Source organism: Osmia bicornis, chromosome 5 (assembly GCF_907164935.1).
Source record: "Osmia bicornis bicornis chromosome 5, iOsmBic2.1, whole genome shotgun sequence".
Lineage (NCBI taxonomy): Eukaryota > Metazoa > Arthropoda > Insecta > Hymenoptera > Megachilidae > Osmia > Osmia bicornis.
The window spans coordinates 7,817,865-7,841,305 of record NC_060220.1 but is presented as its reverse complement, the minus strand read 5'-3'; the positions used below and the strand labels follow the sequence as shown (position 1 = coordinate 7,841,305).

Below are 23,441 nucleotides of genomic sequence, written 5' to 3'. Positions count from 1 at the left end.
CAATTTCGCGACGTTGCTTACGATAAAATAAAAATATCGAAATTGTCACGAAAATTTCGTATTTACAAAGGAACGTATGAAATGATCTATACTAAACGATCTATAGAAACGTGTAAGAATGAAGCGACGACGTTCAGCTCCCAAAATAACGAGTGGAAATTTTCGCTCATGAATGATCGAAGCCGTTCTTGTCGTCGATCAGATTTTCAAGTTCGAAAATGGATCGCGGCCAATAAATTACTCGTTGCGTCTTTTTAAAGCAAAACTATCGACAGCCTGTGTACACGTGCCTTTCGACGTTTAAACGCCGAGAACAATGCTAGTCTGACGATAAGAATTTCAAACAGCTGATCCGAAAACAACGAGAAAATTGAACAGAAAATTCTGCAGCCTCTGGATCGCGGCCAATCTACTGCGTTTTCCAGTATTCGAATTTTCAATCATTTTCTTGTTGAGATTCTCTATGTTGATCCTTGTTGCAATTTTCAAACAGATGATCTTTGTATAATGATTTCGTGGCCCTGACCGTCCTCGCGTGAAAATAGGACGCCAAAACGATGGCGCGCTCGTCAACGTTGAAAGAGACGCAGGTGACCTATATTTTATCGCAACAACACGTGGGTGAGGATAGATGTTACAACCTACGTGTTGGTGTGTCTCCTTCCAAACGACATTGCAACTTGTTGATAAAAATTCTGTCTTCTACAGTGTGAGACCATCAAAAATTCATATAATTACAGAATAATCAAAAAACAATAAAGAAAGAAGAAAATATAATGAAATTCTGTAAAAGAATCAAAATATGATCAGATGATATTGACCCTTAATTAACGTGCTGTCACGCAACAGGTGATGTGTGAAATAAAAGCAGAAAATAAAAACTAGTTTAGAAGATTGAGACAACCCTTTACCACGAAGAATGTTGAGAAAAATACAAGACTCGTTGCATCGAAAATCAATTTGATCGAAACCTAACGATCGAATTGGAAATGATTTGGATCGATTCGCGCGCGATTCTAGGAACAGCGATCGAACGAGAGCAGAGGCCACTTATCGTATTTCGAAACGTATGACTTACATGCAGCAATATCAAGGTGTGGGTATCTGGTCGACGTGCAGCCATGGACTGACACGCACTGGCTCCGTTAAAAACGGAGGTGCTCGTCGACGAAGTATACGCTTGCCCTCCTCGCTTCTTATTGCCAGCTCCACCCGCCACGCACGATCTCGCTTTCTCACACGTATCCTGCCTCTTTTCGAATCCGAGTCTCGAGCACGTTTTATTACTTTAACCCGAATGCACCGGCTTGCGAACGAGAAGAAAAATCCAAGGGTTGTTGCATCGACGATCGAGGAAGCTCGGTATATTCGAACAGGGAAACTTGCCAGATGTATTTTCGATCGTTTGATCATAACAGATTGATTTATGATTTTTGAATGGTCATTCATAAATCCTGAAATTATTACTAACCAGCATCGATAAGAAGTTAATGAACTCGTTTATGAAATTTTTCACAAAATTTCATTTTTAAAAATTTTTAATTTAAGCGATATGGAATGTCAAAAATTGCTTATTTTTTTATTAGTTGATTTATACGCTCAGCGATAGATGACACTGATAGTACAATGTTCCAATTGTGCGTTCATTTAAATGAAAAAGAAGTAATCATAATCGTACTTGCCGTTGATGGCACAATGGTTCCTTCAATCTGGTTCTCAAAAGACGACCAAGCCTCACCATTCGTCCAACTTCCAGAAGAAGCTTCTCTCGGTTTCCTAGGATGTCCCTTATCTCAGCTCTGGCTCTGCTCTCAGCAGCTAAATCCTCTATTCTTGAAGAGCGACGTAACAATCCGACCGCCTCGATCAGATCGCGCAATTTCGAGCAATGCTTGAAAAAGTACATTAACGATTAACAGGAAGAAAATTTAAGATCGACCGATTAATTCTGAAATTTTACGATCACTGTGCCTACATCTTCGACGCTTCTGTGAAAGACAGCACACACTCTCAGTCTCGTTAATTGTTCCTGACCAACGGAACGAAGCTGCTTCCAAGCTTGTCGCAGCCTTGAGAACAGACTTGCATTACTTTCCAGAGGCAACCTGCAGGACAACCTCAGCACTCGTGCTCCGTTCACTAATTGGCAACCATAATCGTAGGTTCCCTGAAAATTTCAACCCAGAAACGAGATATCTCCACAGCTCCGAAATTATAATTACTTATCATAATTGCATACTTTAGCAGTTTCCTGAAACGATTGATGTTCCTTTTTCTGCGACTGTATTTCAATAGCATTGCATCCTATTTCCATATGATTTTTCAATAGAACTTCGTACAAATCGTTCAACCATTTAACTGCCTGAAAATTGATTTCTATGAATAAATTGAAGCAATGAATTGCGAATATTTGGCAACTGTATTGTCACCTGCTCGGCGTCGTTCTCGTAAGTGTATATCAATGCGATCTGTTTCAGAGACAATTTCTGTAGTTCAACGCTATCGTTGAAAATATTTTTCCGAGCGTTTGTTGCATCTAAAATATCTCGAACGTTTACTATATCTTCACCATAGTCGACTTGCACGTCTCTACCAAGAGCATCCTTCACAGGCATCGAGAGAATGTCTGATAATTTTTCACCTTCCTTTACCAATTCACGTTCCAACGTTTCTATAAAAAATATTTAATAAAAGAATTGTAAATATTAAATCTGATTTAATATAATATAATTATAATTCAATTTAATGATAGAATTTATTATTTACCTAGAATCGCTTGACTCTGTTCCAGTTTCATGAGATTCGCGGTAGCCTGAGAAAAATCATGGGTCCTGTTACCCATCACCAACTTGTCGAACACTTCGCTCGTTTTGTCAAAGTACTGCAAACAGAAACAGAATAAAAACCGAGTATGTTTAAGAGTGTTTTCCTTCGTTCTCAGAAGATGTACCTCGGAAACTAGTCTGAAGAATCTTTGCGAAGTAATTAACACGTTTCGTCGTCTTTCCAGTCTGTTTGCGAAACTTCTGCACACGAAATCCATGAAGTCTCGTTGAGATTTTAGATCTTCCGACAATCGAGTGCTTGGTAGACTATCTATTTTGTGAAGCAATTCTGCGTATCTTCCGTACGTCTCCTAAGATTAAGATAAATTTAAGGTAAAGTAAAATTATGTTTAATTTCTGTGCCTTTACCCTGCATTCCAATTCCAGTTCCTCGTGTCGTCTGCGAAGTTCTTCGGAAGAAGATACGTCGAATCCAACTTGGCAACAAGAATTTAACATCGCATCGGCTGGTCCAAGGATCCAATCGGTGACCCGGGACACACCTTTCTCAAGATCACCGATTACCCTGGCTGTGTCCAAATTCCTCTCCATTTCCGACCAAGAGTTCTCGATATCCACCTGAAAAATATAAAGCATCGACTTTATATTTTTCTACGTAAATACAAACAAGTTTCTGGTCGAACATGGCACCTGTTTTAATTCAATGGAATCGATGAGCTCATGGATCCTTCTTGTTGTGTCTAAAATATCCTTCGCTGTTTCTCTGCTCATCGTGCTCACTAAATTTCTACCTGAATAGACAGAGCGAATAATTAAAGTTGTATAGAAATTTATAAAATACGATCAGTGTAAAGCACAAAATTTCACCTGATTGAAGAACGTGTCGTGCGATTGATATTAATTCACTGCTCATCCCCCAGTACGACTCCAAATCATCATCCGATTCCGACATTCGAAAACCATCGAGGCTGATTAATCTTTGGTGCAAGTCAGTCATCTTGGACACGAGATCAGACGCTTCTTTGCAGTAATCTTCTATTTTCTGAAGAAAATAATGAATACCTTGGTACTTGCAAATGGAACAGTTCATGACTGTTTGATTGAGATGATCATCAATTATAGTGAAAGTAGTTGCACTCTTTCTATAAATAATAATTGCACGCTTTCTAGGAAAGCGTGCATAATCAGTTGCAACTGTGTCTAATTCAATGTTAATAGTAATGTTGCTTCTCTTTCAGCTACAGTGGGTCCAAAAAGTATGGATCAAAATTGAACCGAATGACTTGAGGTTTCTCGAGAAGCTATACAAATTAATTTACTAAGATCGTTTTAAAAAATTACAATTTATCGAAATGGGAATAAAAATTGTAAAAGGCAATTTTAAAAATTTTCTTAAATTAATTTTTATAGCTTCTCTAAAAGTCTCAAATCATTTGGCCCAATTTTAAATGAGGTATTCTGTTTTAAACGGTGTACGAAGACTTTCGTGATTGACTGTATGTCTTAAAACGATTCGATTAAATGTAGATTATAGCTTATCAGGAATTACCACACGTTTTTGAATCCATTCAGCGTGTTCGTAAAGTTTATTACCACCCAGCTCGTACGGCAGCTGAGCAAAATCAACGTGAAGGTGAAGCCTCGTCAGAGTGAGGTACGTCGGCTGAAACAACAACGAGGTGAATTAATTCACATCACGGACGCTGCAAGAAACTCACGATTAACTTGTCGTTTTCATGGTTTTGTCGAATAAAACCGTTTCGACAGGTACAAGAGGATAGCTCAACTTAGAACGAGTATTCTTCACATGTTTTCCAATTATCGAACGTTCAATTAGATTGATTAGTTCGTAAATTATTGCTTTAAAAATAGAATACAAATTTTTTTAAATAAAATACCAACCTCGCCTTCTTTATGAGACTTGGTACAACTGTCCACCCTTTTATCCCAGAAACCATCAGGTCTCAGAACGATGACTGAAGCTGCGAATGATCCGAAAAGTAGCATAGACAGTCTGATGCAGGACCTTGCAACGCGCCATGCACCTCTTCTCGCATCCACGATCAGAACCAAACCAGCTTTCTTCGTTTCTTCGCTGATAATAATCGGACCCACTTTCATAGATGGTACTTTACGATCGGATAATATAAATAATTACCTAAAGATCGACAAGAAGTACGCGATCAAAGCTTCCAGCCATGGTTTCGTGTTCGGTTGCAGTTCTGAAGGAACGTTGACCACGATCAAGGGTCTTCCTTCTGGATCTCTTCCTCCTGGAATGTACGCGAGCTTCGATTCGAGGGCTTCCAAAATCTCCACCGCCTCCACACTCTTCGTGGGCATGATTGAATCTTTCAATCGCTATTTCATCGCATCGAATGCAGAGAAAATACGTTGGAAGTCAACCCTTTCCATATACGAACTATGAGAATGCATAACACTATCGATTCTTCCTCAATTAAAAATTCCAAAATTTCATTTGGAAATTAAAAGGGCCATTGTTTTAAGCCCTTTGAAAATGTACTATTTCCGATTAGAAAAGTGAATAATAGTCAGCCAATTTACAGGTAATTTGAAATACCTTAGTTACGTAAATGTACATATTCGCAGTACCGAAAGGGTTAAACCGCGACTTTGACGGAATTCTTGCGATTCATAGAAAGTGGAACGTCCTGGGCATGTAACAGTAGACGCTGAATCGACCAGGTAAACGATCGGTGTCACGAACGATCGACGGAATTGTGTTACACGCGATCAGGTTCGTTGACTGTGTAAAAACGGCTTCGCGGTTTTGCATACCGCGGCAGGTACGCGCGTGTGGACCAAACCCATAGCCGAGAAATTCATTTTTCCCAAACGACGGAAAGAATGGATTGTATAGAGTTTCGTAATTTGCATTTGAAGCACAGTGAAAGTTAAATACTCCTCGAGACAACTGTCGCACCTTTCCAGCTGAACCTTGACCAACTAATCATTCGTCGAGGAAAGTGTTTAATTAGAAGTGAATTGTGTCGAGTGATAAATGTTTTACTTTAACAAGTGATATAGAATCATTCGATGATGAATGATTCACAGTTATCGACACCTTAATATAATCTATGGACATGAATTGATTATTTCGTTCGTGCAATAATTGAAAATCTTCAATTAAAAATGAATGAATCTTCTATGTCACCAAATATAAAAAATCCTAATTTTCCATAGCACAAGAATCACGTCATCACAGCCACAAGAAAAAACCACAAAATTCAACCAGTGAATTCGGAACAAGCCCGCTGAACCGCTTCGTCAAACCCGAAGCATTCAACGGTGTACGGTTTAACTCCACGTTTATCCCGTTAAACGAAATGTTCCATTGGCACGTGAATCACTAAAAACCATGAAATTCGTTCTATCCAGTCGGTTGAACGAGGCCCACTGAACCGGCTCGTCAAACCTGATGTATTCAACGGCAAACGAAGCGAGACCACTTTAACCAGGTTGATCGAGTAGAAACGATCGGTTTCATCGCGATCATCGACGCGTTACCGGGAAACTACGGCAGCTGTTCAACAGCGAGTCGCGCGGCCTGCAGGTGCACGTGGCTCGAAAACGGTCCTCGCCATGGCGGAAACGCACGCGGAAATACGGTTGACACGGGGGCAGGACGAAAGAAAAAAGAAAAAGAGTGCAAAGTGTCGCGACTGCTTTCACGTGCACACACGAGCGCAACCACGTGTCGCGTACGTGGAAAGACGTGGAGCTGCAGCTGCGACGGAGGCTGCAGGGAAACCGAAAGCCATCTCTCGTTGCTCCATTCAGGTACAACGGTACTCTGGCACCGATTAACCGTCTTCCCCTTCTCCATTCTCTTCCTTGTACCTCTTCCTTCTCTCCTTTCCCGCCTTCGCGACTTCTTCATACCCTCTTCACTCCCGTCCTCTTTCGTATTCACCGGGAAAACGTGGCGTTCGATGAAAAATCGCTAATTAATACCGTCTCCCGCATGGGATAATTGGAGTTGGCACACGGTTCCTGTCACGAAAGTACGGGAATGCAAAAGAGGACACGAAAGCATAGACCGGCAAAAAGAAGAGATCGCGAGCGATGAAATCACCGACGTCTGAGGGACGAGATGTTTCTCGTACACGTGACGTGGAATATTTCATCTTCTGGATGATTTATAATCACGATTCGCCTCTCCTTCCGGTTAAATCAAATACGCAAATTTTTCTGTTCGGTGATCTTCAAAGCTCGTCAATTGCGATCATCGGTAGTTCATAATTAATAAAATTATGTTAGAAATGGATCACGCGTATTAATTTTTGAAAGAGCTTTTTGGCGAACACCGTAAGAAACCAGTACCGTCTTCGGTCACTGGTACGAGATACCGCATCGTCCCACCTTGAGGCATGTGATACGACCACGAAGGACGGTTGAACCTTGTTCAGCACGAAACCTCAAATTCTTTCGTCGATTCGATACAACACTTGTGTATGTCCTCAGGTATCATGATTTCAACCTTGATCTTGTGCTAACGAACATTTCTTCAAGTGTTTTAGCTTTATCAGAAAAGGGATTGAAGAATAAATTTGAATTAATTAAAATTTTGTGACTTCAGCTATGGAATAATTAGAAATGGAAGTGTAAGAAGGAAAGCGTTTGAAAAATTCTTTCCTTCTCTTCAGGGTTGAAGTATGATTGTACAGCGAGGTCTGATACAACGATCTCTGTAACGATCAATACAATATTTAAAAGTAGTTTATTGCTTTAGCGACACGCTCGAGCAAGGTCGGTGACCGGCGTTGACCAAACGCCGTGAAAAGTAAGGTGTGCCTCTGTAAATATAAGCATATGATACATTCCAGTGGGAGTATCGAAAGAAACGAGAAACAAAGGTGTAGAGCAAGAAAGTGGAAGGTAGATCAGAGCGCAAGGATATCGGACACTGACGTCACGAACGCGTTCACCTCTTTATGTCAGCGAAAATTTCAAGTTCGTGACTTGATCGATCGATCATCGATTAAAAAGATATTGAAAATGTGTGTTTGGTTTCTCTTATTTAGAAAATGTTCAAATTGAAATTTGTGTCTTCAAAGTTAATTTCCTACTGGTAATTATTAATTAAACCAGCCGTCTACCTATCCAAAATCAAACTCGTAATCGATCGATCGATCCTGCGTTCTCTGATCGATCATCACCCGGCCGCTGAAGTCACCAGGTGTCAGCAAAGTCCAATATCTACTCTCGGCCATTGATTACATAACGAAAGAAAATGATCAAACGAAGATTCAGTCACTTCCAACAACGATCAACAACGACAGACGAGACGGATGCTCGAGAATCGCGGATGATTTCCGAATACTGAGGGAAAGAAAGAAAAAGCATAGGGCGGGACGAAGATAGCCCGAAGAGGAAGCCCGAAGAGGCCTGGCGTCGCCACGGTCGTCGGCCACCAAGAGATCTCCGCCAGTGCAGCACCGACGAGCCTCGTGCTATATCCAGACGAATTCTCTTTCTCTCTTCATCGTCCTATTCCCTTTCGCTCTTCATCGCGCGAGACAGTACGAGGCGTAGCTTCTTCGTCGTCGATCGGATCCTCTTCATCGTCGCGATCGATGGCGTTCCTTTTCGTGTTCGTGGTTAAAAAACGAACGAAAAACTGGCCAGGAACGAAGTGATCGTCGAGCCAGGCTCGACGTGGAAGAGGAAGAGGAGGGAACGATCATGGGCAACGCGACCGCGAAGAGTCGCTACTCGAAGAGCAGCCTACAAGTCGGCGGTACCAACAGGAGACCGCGTTGGGAGGGATCAGGTATACACCTTTATCCAAATCATCGCTCTTCGACGGGATGATTTATCGGAATGATCGAGGGGTGGATGTGTCAGCTGAACCGATCGCCATTTTGATCGAGACACGATTCGATTGGAAATTTCAAGCTGCTTGTGACGTTCGTTCGTGTATAGTCGAGGATCTTCGGGTCCTCTGAGGATTGATTTTTTTTTTATGAGAAGATCCTTTTAATCGAGGAGTGTATGGTGTGTTCCGGCGTGACCGTAGGCTTCGTTCGGTGGTTTCCGGTAGCGATGCTTCGGCTCGTCTCACGATTGGCTTGCTTCGATAGTGGGATGATGGCTAAAATTAGGCTGCTTCTGCCGACAGATCTGTCAAGCTCACGCAACGTTTGACTGATCGGTAGTGGACGAGCAGAGACAATTAGCGGGCTTCTAGCGATAGAGGGATGATTCTCGTTCACTTGGTGCAATTATCATGGAGCTTTTAATCCTTTCCCTATGACCAGCCTTTGCTTTCTCAATTTTATCACGCTGTTTAACTAGACGCTAAAATTTTCATAGCACCCTCGTTACTTTGAAATATATACACAAATATAGCAAAAATGATCAGGATTGTTAATGGTACAATGTAGTTTCACCAATGGGTAATGGAGGTGTATCTGGAGATCGTTTATTTACTATCGTATCAAACGGTAATCCAAAATTAACTGGCGTTTCGAAGGTGTTTATTTTAATAGATGATACTTGGGTCTGTTAAACGATAGATCCAGAAGTATGAAATGAAAACACGTTCCTATATGGACATTTTTTTACAAATTCCTTTAACACCTTACCTTATCATATTCAATCATGTTTGATATGGTTCACCCGAAATATTTGTGGTGTCAAAGAAACTTCATTTAAAAAAATCATTAGAGGAGAAATTAGCCACAATTGGATTCATAATATTTTAGAGCATACTCTTTATCTCTTCTTTTTCCTTTCGCTGGAAACGCATGTGACTGCAATGAAAGACAACTTTCTTTTATCGATGTTGAAACGATAGGTATGTTGTACGAGAGTATCGAAGACACGCCGAACCGGTGTCCGATGTCGGCTCAGAGTCTCGCATAGTTTTCCTAGCCTGAGGACAGCACAGCAATGGCCCCACCGGTTGCCAAACGTTTCAAATTTTATTTTGGGAGCGCCACCTGCGGACCTGTGTTAGAGATCGTGTATTCTACACATCTGTACGTGAGCAACATTCTGGCACGTGCGAGCTTTCCGTGAACTTATTAACCAGAGTACTCCTTTATATTCGCCTGAGCATCGTCACGCCGCGCCGTCGGGCTAAAATACACATAATGCACCGAGCATTGTTCCTAAAACGATGCTGAGAAATGTTAAAAATAGCGCATTATTGAATGAAAAATATCCAATGCAAAGTGCTCACGCTTTTAACAATTTTAACTATCGTGTCAATCATATTTCATAAAAGGTCCCTCATTTCTTCTTTTTTAACAAATTTCTTTTTAAACCATTTCAGGACTTCCAGCTCCACCAGGGAAGCCGATCTTAATACCAGGGGCGGACGAATCTCAACCGGATGTGGTCGCGATTCGTTGGGAAAGGTCACCGAGTAACGGTGGCTCGGCCATTCTCGGCTACCTGGTTGAACATCGAAGGCTCGGTTCGCAGCATTGGGTGCGAAGTACACCGACACTTTGCACCTTCCCGGAACTGACCTTGAGCGGCCTCGAACCAGGATGGCGCTACCAGTTCAGGGTCAGAGCTCAGAACGCGGTGGGTCTGTCGCGACCCAGCGAGATCTCCGACGCTCTAACGGTGACCTTGCAAAGGTCCGCCTCTTCGGCGCCGTATTTCGAGCAAGAACTGAAGGATACGGTCGTTTTGGAAAATGAACAGGTTAATTTATCATGGAGCTTCGTTTTTTTATCTCGAAGAAATTTAAATGATTTGAAGAATCTTTTCATTTGTTCCAACCTGCAGGCTGAGTTTGCGGTACGATTCACTGGTTCACCTCTGCCGAAGATTTCCTGGTTCAAAGATGGCTTCGAGATCTTCAGCAGCAGGAGGACAAGAATCATCACCGACAGTGGTAGAAGCGTTCTCTTGATTCATCAAACTGCCCTTAACGACGAGGGTGAAATAAAATGTACTGCTACCAACAGGGCTGGACACACTAGTACCAAAGCGAGATTGGTTTTAGAAGGTGTGGTATTCGATTAAAAATTAAGAAAAAGAAATTTTTTAAAAATTATTGATAAACGTTAATAATATTATAGCTCCTCCGAAGATACGACTTCCACGCCAGTACGAAGATGGTCTCCTTTTCGAGCAAGACGAAACGATCAGATTGAAAGTGTCGTTAGCTGGAAGACCATCGCCTTCTGTAATTTGGTACCATGATGGAGAAATCATTGCCCACGACCAGAGGCATATTTTCGAAACGATGGACGGTGAATCAGTCTTGAAGATCCCTGATGCGAAACGCGTAGACAGAGGAGAATACACTGTCAAAGCTGTGAATAAACTTGGGGAAGACACATCGTCGTTTTTGGTCACTGTTACAGGTTGTTATAAATTTTACTAAATACCATTAAGATACAGAATCATCTTGAAAGGGATGAAAATGGAAATTCTTTTATTTCTAGATCGACCAGCTGCACCAGGAAAAGCAATGGTCACAATGACCTTAGGTAGAACAGTGTCTTTATCATGGAAAGAGCCTGAAGACGATGGTGGTTGCAAGATAGGCACATACATCGTCGAGTATTACAGGGTAAGTGATACAATCGTACGTTATATTCGTAGAAAATAAAATTCTTATTGATTGACTATCAGAAATCGTTCGACAGATTGGCTGGGATGTATGGTTGAAGGCAACCACCAGTAGACAGACCAAAGCGACGTTATCGGAATTGATCGAAGGGTCGGAGTATAAATTTCGGGTAAAAGCTGAAAATCCGTACGGTGTGAGCGAGCCTAGCGAGGAGAGCGACGTAATCTTCATTCCAGACTTAAAAAGAGGGTACGCTTGTTATTGATTCCAGTTAAACAAAAATCTGATACGTTCTCTTTGATATCCAGGATAATGACGCCCTCGTTGAGCGGAAAATCACAGAGTCACAGAGAAATCAGATCGCGAGAGAAACGGGAGGTGAGTTTCGCCGTGCCTGCTCAAAGAACCAGAAGTTTGACAAGGGAGGAGTCTCGAAACCGAGACGAAGACGATGACCTACGTTTTGGTCCGGGTAATCGGTCGTCGTCCGCTCAGAGGTTGACAGGGAGACCATCCAGAGCGGACAGCAGGGTCACTTTCGCGCTGGACACTTTAGACAATTCGGAGGCGCCCATTCCTCCGGCCAGATCGAGGGATCATTCCACTTTGAAACACGAGAATCGTGTCGAGAATCACTCGGATCGTCCTAGTGTTCCTGTAGCAGCGCCGGTTAATCAGGTGAGTTATTTAGAATATTAATTAAGGTGCTAAATCAACAGCCACCTACATTATTATAAATTTTCAATCAGAGCAAGGAGAGTCCAGCATTGCCGAAACCTACGAGGGTAACAATCTCGCCACCCCCCGCGATGGACGAATCCAGCCGACGTGCGATATTCAGAGAATCGCGGTCGAGATCCGTTTCCGTACCCAGGGAACGTAGCATGTCTCCGTTATCGATGCCGAAAATCCAAGAGCAACGAGAGGAAGAAGGTTCCTTAACTACGTCGCGTCTTCGACCGTCTTTAAACTTGATCCTGAAGAAACAACAGGCCACCGTTGATGAACCAGAACCACCGCTCGTCAAGAGTAATTCACTAGACGTGGATAAACCAGGATCACCTACCACTCCCAGAGAGGACGACGAGAGTGTTCTCCATGGAAGTTCGGAGTTCATGTTGGTTTTGTATCCAGAGGACCAAGATCAGGGCAAGAAGTACAGGGACATCGATGGCAGGCGGAAGACTTCAGGTATGATTACCATAGGATATTAATATCGATTGATATTGATCATAATTTCTCATTCGATAGACACCAAACAGGCGCCGGAGGAAACGGAAGACATGGAAGACCTGATACCACCCCCGATGTCGCTGTCCCTTCCGGAATTATTCAGCCTCGAGCACCAGGTGGTAGAAACCCTTCGCGAAGCGGTCAGTTCGACGGAGCTACTTCACGAACGAGCGATGGAGCGTTTCTACAAAGCGGTAGCAGCTGAAGAGGCTTCCGAAGTGACTAAAAGGAAGATTCAGCTCGAAAGAAAGACAGGAGAACTGGCATCCACCGTCGAAACAAAAGCAGAAGACATCGAAGATACCCAAGATCGATTATTATCCCTTCGACGACGGATGTCCAACCCTGCGGTAGTTCCTCCGAATCTGATCACCTGGCAGCCGAAGAAGAATCGCAGGAGGTCCAGCGAAGCGGACACCACGAAGACATCCACCAAACTTGTAACCACCTCTTTGTTAGCCGATATCGAAGCAAGATCCGATCCAAATCTGTCCAATGAGACAGAGACACCGGAGGCTCATCCTTGGGCGCTGGACAAGGAAGAGGACTCAGCGACCCAACTGCGCAGGTGGCACGACGCCAACGTGCCATTGGTCGAGAGAATAAACGAAGACAAATCGATACCCTGGCAGAGTAGCACCAATCAAGAGAGTGTATCAAACAGAGGGGTGGTTCCAGAGTTTCCACCAATCTTACAACAGGACACGAAACAAGAAGAGATGGAAGAAGAAGAGGAAGAGGAAAGCATCGAGACCTCTGAAGAATCATCCGAAGAGATGAGCAGTGCTGATAGCGAAGATTTGAAGCTTCTGAAGGCAAGGATCCTCGCCAGACAGGTGCTGGAGGAAGAAGACACTTATCATCCTTCGGGAAGACCAATTTTACACATCGAACCTGAACCACCACCTATCCCACCCCATAGAGTACCCATTTTGGAAGTTTCTCCGCCTACTCCTACCAGAACCGTCGCGCCACCATTGTCCCCTACTAACCTGGTTCCTAAGTCCATTCTGAAGAAACCTAAAGAAGAACCCGCTCCTCTGAACAGCTTCGGAAGACCGGTTCCTCCTGAGAAACCCATCAGGAAGATCCCACCTCAATCTGCACAGCAAGTACCCAAAGATGAAGAGATTCAGTCGCAACCTGCGCAGGTTGAGGCTGAAATGATCAGACCGCCAGTGATGTCGGAGTCTGACACGGATAGCATGCTGTCGGCAGGTGAGGCAGCTAAGAATCGCAGGATTCAGGCGAAGATGAGGTCGAACGTCTCCGAAGAAGAGGTCGATGAAGAGGATATCGAGGCACGAATGGCGGTGGTTGATCATTACACGGAGATTGTTAGAGAGCATTCGAGTAAATTCAATTATCGAAGCTCCGAAGAGAGGAAACTGGGCGACAGTGTGGTTAGCTCTAGAAGATCCTCCTTCTCGGAGGATCAGGAGCAAAGTCATCTGAAAGATCGTCTAGAAGCTTTCGCGACTAAGAGTAATAGACAAGAGACCAGAGAAGCTCAACAGGTTCAACTACCGAAGGTGAAGAGCAAGAAGAATGAACAAGTTGGTCAAACGAAAAGGACTTCGGGTTCTCGGGGGACCACTCCTGCGAGGGATACCAAGCCAGGAGAGAAGAGAATCAGTCGACCATCTTCCAGGAACCAATCTCCTGCACCAAGGTCTAGAAACGTATCCGTGGAAAGAGGTGGACCTTCTTCGAGGTCCTCGTCGAAGACCAGAGTTCGAGCTCCTTCGCAAGACAGAAGACCTCCGTCCAGGACTGGTTCGGAGGATCGACGATTCGTCAGAGAGCAGTCCGTCGACGAAGGCACCAGAAGGACGAAGAGAGCCTCTTCGAGAACGCGTTCCAGGTCCAGTTCCAAGGACAGAAACCGACCGGAGACTCCGATCGAGTTGAAGAAGGAACGATTGCAGAGAAGTTTGGACAGCAAGAAGTATCGTTCCTCCAGGCGCGGTTTCCCCGCGGGCTACCCTGAAGTAGCATGGAGGGAAAGTAGATTGAACGAAGAGCGACTGGCGAACGAGGCGAAATACAACGTCAGAAACACTGTCGGATACGTAACTGACCTTACGCTACTGTTGGCAGCTGTCTACGTTTATCTCTTCAAGAAAGAGACTTTGGCGATCCCTTTCATCGCTCTTCTTCTTTACAGAAGAGTACAACACGAGATTCGTAGAAAGATTTCTGGAGGCTGGTGGTGGTCCAAAAGAAAGCAGTGACGTTTTTCAAGGTTTTTAAAACAGTGCAGAGGAGATTATTGAAAATTCTGGATATTTCAACAAAATGAGTTCATAGTCCTCGAAGAGATTCTCGATGTTCGATGCTTCAATGACGAAAGGATTCTTGACCTTTCACCTCGAGTCTAGCATGGCAATTTGTCAAGCGAACGTTGAAGAAGCCAATTGTGTTTCATTCAGCAACTACAACAAACGAGTACCAAAGATAGTATAACGTGTATTAAGAGAGTATATTTAACGACAACGGTGTATTATTATAAATTATTGTTATTCTTATTATTTATTCTTATTTATTATTATGGATGTTCTTACTTGCAATAAATGTGTACATAACTGTTGAATTTCAAATTGATTTCTTATTATCCTATCTCATCATTACCATCATCCAACTATCATTAGAAAGTAAAATGAATGACCAAGTGAAATTATCTTATTCGAATCTATCTTATTTTCAAACAAGTCCAAGCTAGGTAATTCTTCTTCGAATAAAAGTCCAAGAAAATGAAAAATTCCTAATCATAACCACCGCCTTTCGCACCCAAGCCTCCCGCCGCACGTGGGCGCCAAACGCCTCGGTCAAAGCGCACGAAGCAAAGAAAAACGAAGACGAAAACGAAGGAGAGGAAGAAGAAGCGGAAAATGAAAAGGGAATAATCGCCGCGAGCGACAAAGTTATTCAAAGATAAAAAACATCGATGCGCCAAGTTACATCAGGGATAGATAGCGGGCCAAAGAAAGAGGGAGCACGGGGTGAAGAGGTGTAATATACGCGTACATGTGTGTGTGTGTGCGTGCGTGGTGAAGAGGAGAAAGAGAGAAAGAAGTTAGGGGATAGAGAAAGGGGGATGCTGAGGAACGAAAGAGCGCATGTGCGCGTTTCGTTAAAACGACGAAGCCGAGAGTGGCGTGTCGGGACGATTTTAGACCGGAGCAGGGCCTCCTGCCGTCAGATTTCGTGGCGCAGAGTGTGCCGTGCCACGGGTCAACCAGAAGAGCAGGTCGCCGGAGGTGGAACTCGCGACCGGAAGGACGTGCAGGTCGCTTCCTGGTCGAAACGATAAGCTCCATTTGGTTCGTCTCTTCAGGAGTGATGTCAATGCGAGGAAGGATCGGTCTTCGTATCATCTAACGAGATGACCTTAACAGGTAAGAATTTCTTCGTCTCTAAAAAAGATCCAAATTTCCTATACGCATCAAACCCGAGAAACGTTTAGAATCGTTGTGTGATCGCTAAAAAATCTCACCACTTGTTCGTGAAAACGTGGCTCTTCTTCAACGTCGAACCACGAAACTTCTCTTAATCTTCAATTTGTTTAATTTTCATTAAAAAATCGCGATGAAGATACGATTATCATATAAAAATTGATACATGTAATGACAACACTGGAGGAGACCGAATAAATGTGAAATTTGTTTAAAAAAAAAAGAAAAAGGAGAAAATTGTGAATATCGCTTGGAGCACATGTTGAAAACAGATAGAAATCGAGGCGGTAAACGGGTCGCGTTTGCAGCCATGTTTATTTTTTAACGTATTTATTTACCGCTACGCCAGAGGGATACGCGCGCTTACGGAATTCCACTCGCGGCGGATTCCGCGTGATTTCGTCTGCCGATCGAGCTTTCCGTCGAAAGGGACCGATTGTAAAAACCTCTCGAAGCCAGCGTGTCTCGTTTTATTTTCTTAAGCGATTTCCCTTCAGCCCGTTGCTTTCTTCCCGCACAGGTATCTATATTTACGCCCGCGGCTTTTGCATCCGCGTACTCTACGCTTCTGTGGCCATCTTGGTGAGCACGTGAGCGACGAAATACCAGGTAGCCTCGCGAATAATAAATTTCCGCCTACGGTTTTAACCGCCTTGTGACACGCGCTTGCCGTTTCTTTTTCCTCATTAATTAACGAGCTTCGAGAATGAGGGCCTACGAGTCTTGAAAATTGAAATTTAAGGCGGCGATTATTCGTGTGGCAAAATAAACAAAATATTGTTATTTGAAGTTGAAGATTGTAAAGTGTTCGAATAAACACAGCGATGACACTTTGACTACCATTGGGGTCGCTGGTAACCCCTCAGACTTTAATATATTGGTGACCACAGTAGTAATATCCATATTTAGTCCGACGCGATTACTAGTAGAATTAACCAGCATTGTCCGTCCGCCCCTTTGCCAAATATAGAACGTTGCTTTGTTTCAAGTACTTGTAAAAATGTAATTGCTTACAGATCAGACGGCGAAAGCCAAAGGACCGCCGCGATGGCTGGACCCGGACCAGGTTCTTTCGGTTCAGGGACGAATAGGCGAAGACGTCGTCTTTGAACCAAAATTACGGTGGTCCGATGTTTTCGACGAGCTACGATTCGAATTGTAAGTCATCATTTTTCTATCATTCCTATAGCGATCAGTGATCCGCAACGTTTCGCGATAACCCGGCTTTTATTAACACACCCATCGTTTCAGTGAAAATTAACGTATATAGTCAGACGTATCATGATTCGATTTATTAAACCTTGATCGCTAGTAACCAGTGCCATAAATTTAATATAATCTGACGATTGAAAAAAGGATACTTCGATAAACGGTATAATTAAACAAATATTGTAATATAATATTAATTTCTTTGAAATAAATTCATTGCAAGAAAGCAAGGAGAGGGAATACTTCTTTGATCCACTGTACATCCTGATCTTACAAGTTTGATAACAGTTATACAATCCTAATTTCATTGCTAATTTTACGTTCATTCTGTCAAATTCTCGTCCAACTATAATATCATCTCAGCACTGGTATAATTATGTAACGATGTTAATTATAGCGTGAAATGAAATTTCGAGGAATCTGTGGAGCGAAAGTTCGATAAAGTTATCGAAGCGATCGATGATCCAAGTAAAGTTCATCTACCCTTCTATTGTTCCTTCTCGTAGTAAGACGCGTTTGTTGCCATTTAACGAATGTTCGTTCATACGTTATCGTTCATTCTCAACTATTGGCCCTAATTTCGCGTGGAAACCTTGAAACGTGCCAAGGATCAAACGCAGTTTATTTCGAGCTGTCGCGCACTTAATTTTCGCGGAGGACCAAATTACACCGTCGTCTAACTTCGTTTCGCGAGTTTTTCTATATATTTTGTCTGTCGCCGATCTTCTAAAGCCGTTGATTCACGTGATCGTACAAAATATCAAGTCTGAGACATAACAAGTCTAACTGATAATTTGGTGTCATAAAAGTATCACGAAATAGCAATTACGATGTATCAATTTGAAGCTTAAAGTTTCATGAAAACGACTACACAAGTGTTTCGTTAATTTTCTTAATACAGAGTTGCCGGCAATCAATTATACGAAAGACTTCAACTGTCGTCTCCTCTGACGGCATTTATTCGTCATTTAAATCCTCGTAGATCATTCTTCCCCTGACCATTGAGACGCAACGTCATCGCGACGACGCGAAAATTCCGCTCACCGGTTTGACGTTCCTCGGCCCCTCGCGCCCCTCGTTGTAAGCTAAATTCGACCGAGCTCGAAATTTTCGCGAAGAAGACGAAAGAGGCGCTGCTCCTTGAAAACCGCGTCTCTAGGATACTTCGGGTGCTCCTCTTTGCTTATAGTTTCCTTCGAACTATAGCGGAAGCTGGCGGATGTGGAGGTGGAAAATTGAGCGCGGACGACCTGGCGCTGGCATCTCGCTATCAGTCTTCCGAGGGAGCGTCGCGACGTCCGACGACCGGCCAAAAATCACCTCGGACTTCTCCTCCCTCTTTCAAACCCGCGTCGCGTCACTCGAATCACAATAAAAAAAAAAAAGAAAAAAAAGAATCAAAATCGACGTAAAATCATTGTCACCCTCTCGAACGCACCCCGTTTGGACGATCTTGAAAGTAAACCAAAATTCGTGACGAAAGAAAATGATTACCAGTCTGGGATAATTAATTAGTTCAGTGATAAGTATATCTTTCCAAAGTGTATCGGTAGATATCAATAAAATATCAATAATCGAAGTGAAATCATTGAACAGACACGTCAGGGTCGACAAGACGCTTCGCGGGTTTATTTTTGCCACCCTGTCACCGTGTGTATCACCAATACCCAGTCGACGGATAAATAAAACGAGTCTGTGATGCAAACGTGTGACATACGACGCTTCGTGTTGATCGAATAAATATCGAATATATCCGAGATCGATGCATCGATTCGGTTTCCATCCGCCTCTTCGCCCTTTGCTCGATTCGATGCGAATCTTTGAATTATCCTGATGTCGCATTCAACGTACCCACGTGTGATAGGTAGTGATTGTTTGTTCGCGAGTGGAACTTGAGTGAAGAGGAATCAACATGGGGAGCGATTGTTGCAAGTGCGCCAATGGCAACAAACCCGCCATCAAGGGTTCCTTTTCCGATGGTTCCGGATATGGGTAGGGTTTTCAGCATTAACGTAGTTAATGCCTTTTCTTCCATTTCGTTTTAAGTTTGATCGATGACAGAGCGATTTTAATTTTAGATACAGATACGCATCGTTGCATGCTGATTCACGTGCTTGTACATGAATTTCATATTTCTGATATTCAATTACCGAAATGATTAATTCAACGCGAATAGAAAATTTCAACCCTATCGATTGCAATTTCTTCGATCAATTTTCAACATCGAACAATTAAGAAATTCATAGATTCTTAGAGGTTGAACGACGTCGAAATAAGAATCGGTAACACGCTTCCAACGTATTTCGGGCAAACAAATGATCTAGAGCAACTGAAACTCTTGGCATTGCTCTACTGCCCTATTTTCGTCACCTTTTTACACGACACACGGCCACGGGAAAAGGAAGCCTGCCTCGATACCAATGATCCAGGGTATCGATCGAATTTTTCACGAGCCATCTCCACGGTGTTTGGATCATTGAAATATCTCCCAACGATCTACAAATACCGTAACGAAAGATCGATGGTGCAACTATGTGCGCGATCAGCATCCACGAGATTATTCTTTTGTTCTTCCTTCTTTTTCTTATCTCTTTCAGTTTTCGATTAAATGTTATAGATTTTCTTTTCTCTTCGAGAAAGCAAAGAGGAAGACTTTCTAACTAAACGAGGCCGGTTTTGCAATGTTGAAATGTCAGTTTGTGATTGTTCTCGGGGCGATGGCCGAGATCCAATCGGACCGATGGTCATCGTCGGGCTCGTCCGCTAGCTATTTTTTCACCGTGCCAGACAGAACGATTCGTCTATTATTACTGGCTCATTCAATCTCGTTTCTTTTTTACGCAATCAAAAATGCAACATTCGCGAATTGTTCGACGATCACCGCGGCGCCTCCCCGTCGCGGGTAAACGTCGGGCACTGACGCAATGTCTATTTTACCTAGACGAGAAACAAATTCTATGCTCAGCAATCACGATCGATCTTTTTGTCGTTTACGCTTTGAGGATCGACGGGAGTCTTGAACGGAAACAAATACATGAACGAGAATCGGTGGAATTTGGAGGGAAATCATGGTTCGCTAATTTAATCGATGCGTCCTTCCATAAATATTTGGAATCGAAACCTTGAATCTAGGTGCAATTGTTTGGAAGTTATCTAAATTTGATCGGTGATGTCGATTTTCTAGCAATTTTCGAATCGCATCAAATGCAAAGAAAATTTCATAGAAAATATAATGATAGCGATGTTATCTGATTATAGAATTCGCGAAGATGTACCAATACCGTCCGATAGATACCGCGTACAAATGAGAGGCAACGTGGTCCAATTGACTCTGAAACAATCGCAAAAGGACGACACCGGACATTACGCTCTGGTGGCGACCAGGCTCGGTCAAGGATTCGACAAAGGATCCTCGAAGAGGATTCATCTGAGCGTCGATGAGCCGATTTCCGAAGAGGGTGACCCACCTGTTTTTCTACGAAGATTGACCGATCTTGCGGTCAAAGTTGGAACGAGGACCAGGTTTCTCGTAGAGATTCGAAGTTCGACCACACCAAAGGTAATGAAAATTTTATGAAAATTTTATGAAAATTAATTTTTTCCCTGTGCAAAGTTCCCTTTGAATATTTTCAAAAATTATAGTACAAAAATTAGGTAACACGTTAAGAAAAAGAAAAACATATTCGATCGAATAGTTTGAAAAATTATTAGGCCACGCTTGGAAACGAAGAATCCGTGCCAACGTCGGTGATTAACCCGGAAGGGTGAACCGAGATTATTCTAGTGACTTATTGCCACGAATTTCTGGTTACGAACGAAACGGGGAAACGCGTACGAAAACGGAAGCCTCGGAGGTCCACGACCCGGCTTTTCACAGACGTAAAAGAGAAAAGGAAGATCGTAACGCGGTCTTACGAGTCGTATTACGACTATTATTACGCGCGCACGTACACTACGGCCAGAAACTATGCCCGCCGATCGGCTAAATCTGCGTGCTTATTCTACCTCCATCGTAAACCTCGAAATGGTCGTTTTCCCTGAAGATGGTCTCTGACCGCGTTGCGTAACGCTCGCCTCTAAGGAATCCGCTTTGAAATACCAATGAATTTTATGGAATTTTTCTAATTTTTCATTAAATTCTCGGAAATGCCTAATTTGAAAATTTGAAATTTCTAGTTGAATTTAAAAAAATAATGTTCAAAAGTCTGACGATGAAACGGAATGTGGACTGAGATTTCAAACAAGCGTTACAGCTTCTTAGAAATTCCTAAGCTCTCTATTTAACCGTTTCAAACGCTAAGCCGAACTAATTTTAGCAGCGGAAACTAATTTTGTGTAAAATATAACGGATTTGTTCTAAACAATATCGAACATACTTGGCGAAATACTTATTCACCTTAGACGATACTTTTCAACCCTCGAAATGAATCCTTCCATAAAAAAAAGAAATTCAATATAAATCTTGTCGCACCGTTTTAGCAACAATATGTACAGAACTTACTTATGTAAAATCTTTCAAAAGACTCGAAATTACACGAGGTCCAAAATTAGACTCTACTCTCGTGTCAAGTTGTGCAAGAACAGTCTCGAACTTGAATTCATAATTCCGACCGCTGATTGCATCGAACAATGAAAGAGTAAAATAATTTTTTCATCGTAACAAATTTATCCGTCAGTCATTTCCTTTTCATCGATTGTTTGACAACTCGTTGACGTCATCAAACGAGCAACAGCTTAAATCTTTCAACGTGTCGTCGTGGTTGTTGTTGAATTCCAGATCACTTGGCACAGAAATGCGGAGCCGGTACACGCGGGTTCGAGATTTTCTTTCGTCCACGAGGGAAACTTCTACTGCGTCGATGTGGCTCCTGTCACCGTCGAGGACGAAGGACAATGGACGTGTATGGCGGAAAATCCGAGTGGAAGATCATCTTGTACATCTCGTCTGACCGTAATTGGTAAGGTGCTATTCCTTTAACCCTTTCAGGGGTACATATTTCTTCCGAAGAAATTATTAAAATCAAAGGTTATCTAAGAGTTTTTGGGGTCACTGGTTACGATCCTGATGTCAGAATTTCAAAATTCTGAAAAAATATATTTTGAAGCTTAAATAAAAATTTTCAGAGCCGCAGGACTTTTCGTTCAAGAATAACCGAATTTATTCTGAAAAAAATGAATTTTCTGTGTTTTAATTGTTTACAATTAATTATAAGTAAATTATATAACTTAGAACCGCAAAAGTCTAATAAGTACTCACATGTTGGAAAAATCTGCAAATTAATTCCGAATTAAAGAAAAAACAAGAAGGCAAAACTAATATGTACCACTGCCCTTCAAAGGGTTAACAGAAAATGCGATGAAATAAAATTTCTTCTTATTCCTCAGTCCCGAAAGCATACAAAAGGCCAGAATTCGTCGAGGAGCTTCGTGCTCTGTTAACAGAAACCGGAACAGTATCGTTAGAATGTAAAGTGGTCGGTGTACCTACTCCGGTATTAAGATGGTTTAAAGACGACAAAGAAATCAAGGCTGGCGATGTGTTTGCTTTAACTGCCAACCCTGATGACCCAACCTCCCTTGGCATTTACACTTGCGAGGCGGTGAACTGCATGGGAATCTCTTACTCCTCTTCGAAAGTAAGTGCCTATACTTGGTTAATTATTTGAAACATAATTAAAAAAAAAAATTTTATTCTTTAAGGTACACGTAGTTGGAAAGGGTAGCAGAGAAGGTTCTCTGAAACCAGCGGATTCTATGACACCCTCCGGTCCTCTTCCTGTTTTTACACGAATTCTACAGGACGAATGTTGCAGAATTGGAGATACTCTTCGTCTTTCTTGTCAAGGTACAAAATTCATCGATCTTCTTTTCAAATGTTTCCCATTTATCAAGATTTAATTTGATTATATTTGCCATAGTCCAAGTGCCACCATGGCCAAAAACGATTACATGGTACAACAAGGAGGGGCGAATCGAAGCCACCGAAAAATACCACGTGATGGAGGATGGACTGGGTGGATATTCTATAGAGATAAACCCCGTAGAAGCCATGGACGAAGGCGAATGGAAATGTGTCGCCAGCAGTGCGGAGGATATGAAACAATTCACAACTTGCTATGTTGCAATGTCCAGTGAGTCAAGTTTAATTAGAAATACACCAATTGATAATCTAACGATGGAATAAATGAATCTTTATTTTGA

At 42.5% G+C, this 23,441-nt stretch overlaps 3 protein-coding genes across 3 annotated transcripts in view; 2 read left to right on the top strand and 1 right to left on the bottom strand.

The window, feature by feature from the left end:
• The window catches only part of LOC114878067 (titin), a 132,200-nt gene extending 127,056 nt beyond the window's left edge, over positions 1–5,144 (bottom strand). Inside the window, exons 1-12 of the mRNA XM_046285933.1 lie at positions 4,945–5,144; positions 4,689–4,881; positions 4,336–4,449; positions 3,654–3,828; positions 3,477–3,577; positions 3,195–3,404; positions 2,951–3,136; positions 2,767–2,881; positions 2,430–2,671; positions 2,240–2,362; positions 1,976–2,167; positions 1,683–1,891 (exon numbers count right to left, since the gene is read on the bottom strand). Coding sequence (XP_046141889.1) covers positions 1,683–1,891; positions 1,976–2,167; positions 2,240–2,362; positions 2,430–2,671; positions 2,767–2,881; positions 2,951–3,136; positions 3,195–3,404; positions 3,477–3,577; positions 3,654–3,828; positions 4,336–4,449; positions 4,689–4,881; positions 4,945–5,129 — 2,045 coding nt within the window. The 5' untranslated portion in view covers positions 5,130–5,144. The remainder of the gene's footprint in view (positions 1–1,682; positions 1,892–1,975; positions 2,168–2,239; positions 2,363–2,429; positions 2,672–2,766; positions 2,882–2,950; positions 3,137–3,194; positions 3,405–3,476; positions 3,578–3,653; positions 3,829–4,335; positions 4,450–4,688; positions 4,882–4,944) is intronic.
• Positions 5,145–7,945: 2,801 nt separating this feature from the next.
• LOC123987819 (titin) lies at positions 7,946–15,169 on the top strand. The gene is made up of 9 exons (XM_046285935.1): positions 7,946–8,580; positions 10,087–10,466; positions 10,551–10,773; positions 10,847–11,134; positions 11,216–11,343; positions 11,420–11,592; positions 11,652–12,021; positions 12,093–12,534; positions 12,595–15,169. Exons 1-9 carry the CDS (start codon positions 8,493–8,495, stop codon positions 14,808–14,810), a joined length of 4,308 nt encoding a protein of 1,435 aa, XP_046141891.1. The 5' UTR covers positions 7,946–8,492; the 3' UTR covers positions 14,811–15,169.
• Positions 15,170–15,761: 592 nt separating this feature from the next.
• Positions 15,762–23,441, top strand: part of LOC114878045 (titin homolog) — a 48,361-nt gene continuing 40,681 nt past the window's right edge. The window contains exons 1-7 of the mRNA XM_046285972.1: positions 15,762–15,974; positions 17,048–17,189; positions 20,499–20,799; positions 22,018–22,198; positions 22,626–22,876; positions 22,941–23,085; positions 23,159–23,371. Coding sequence (XP_046141928.1) covers positions 15,962–15,974; positions 17,048–17,189; positions 20,499–20,799; positions 22,018–22,198; positions 22,626–22,876; positions 22,941–23,085; positions 23,159–23,371 — 1,246 coding nt within the window. The 5' untranslated portion in view covers positions 15,762–15,961. The remainder of the gene's footprint in view (positions 15,975–17,047; positions 17,190–20,498; positions 20,800–22,017; positions 22,199–22,625; positions 22,877–22,940; positions 23,086–23,158; positions 23,372–23,441) is intronic.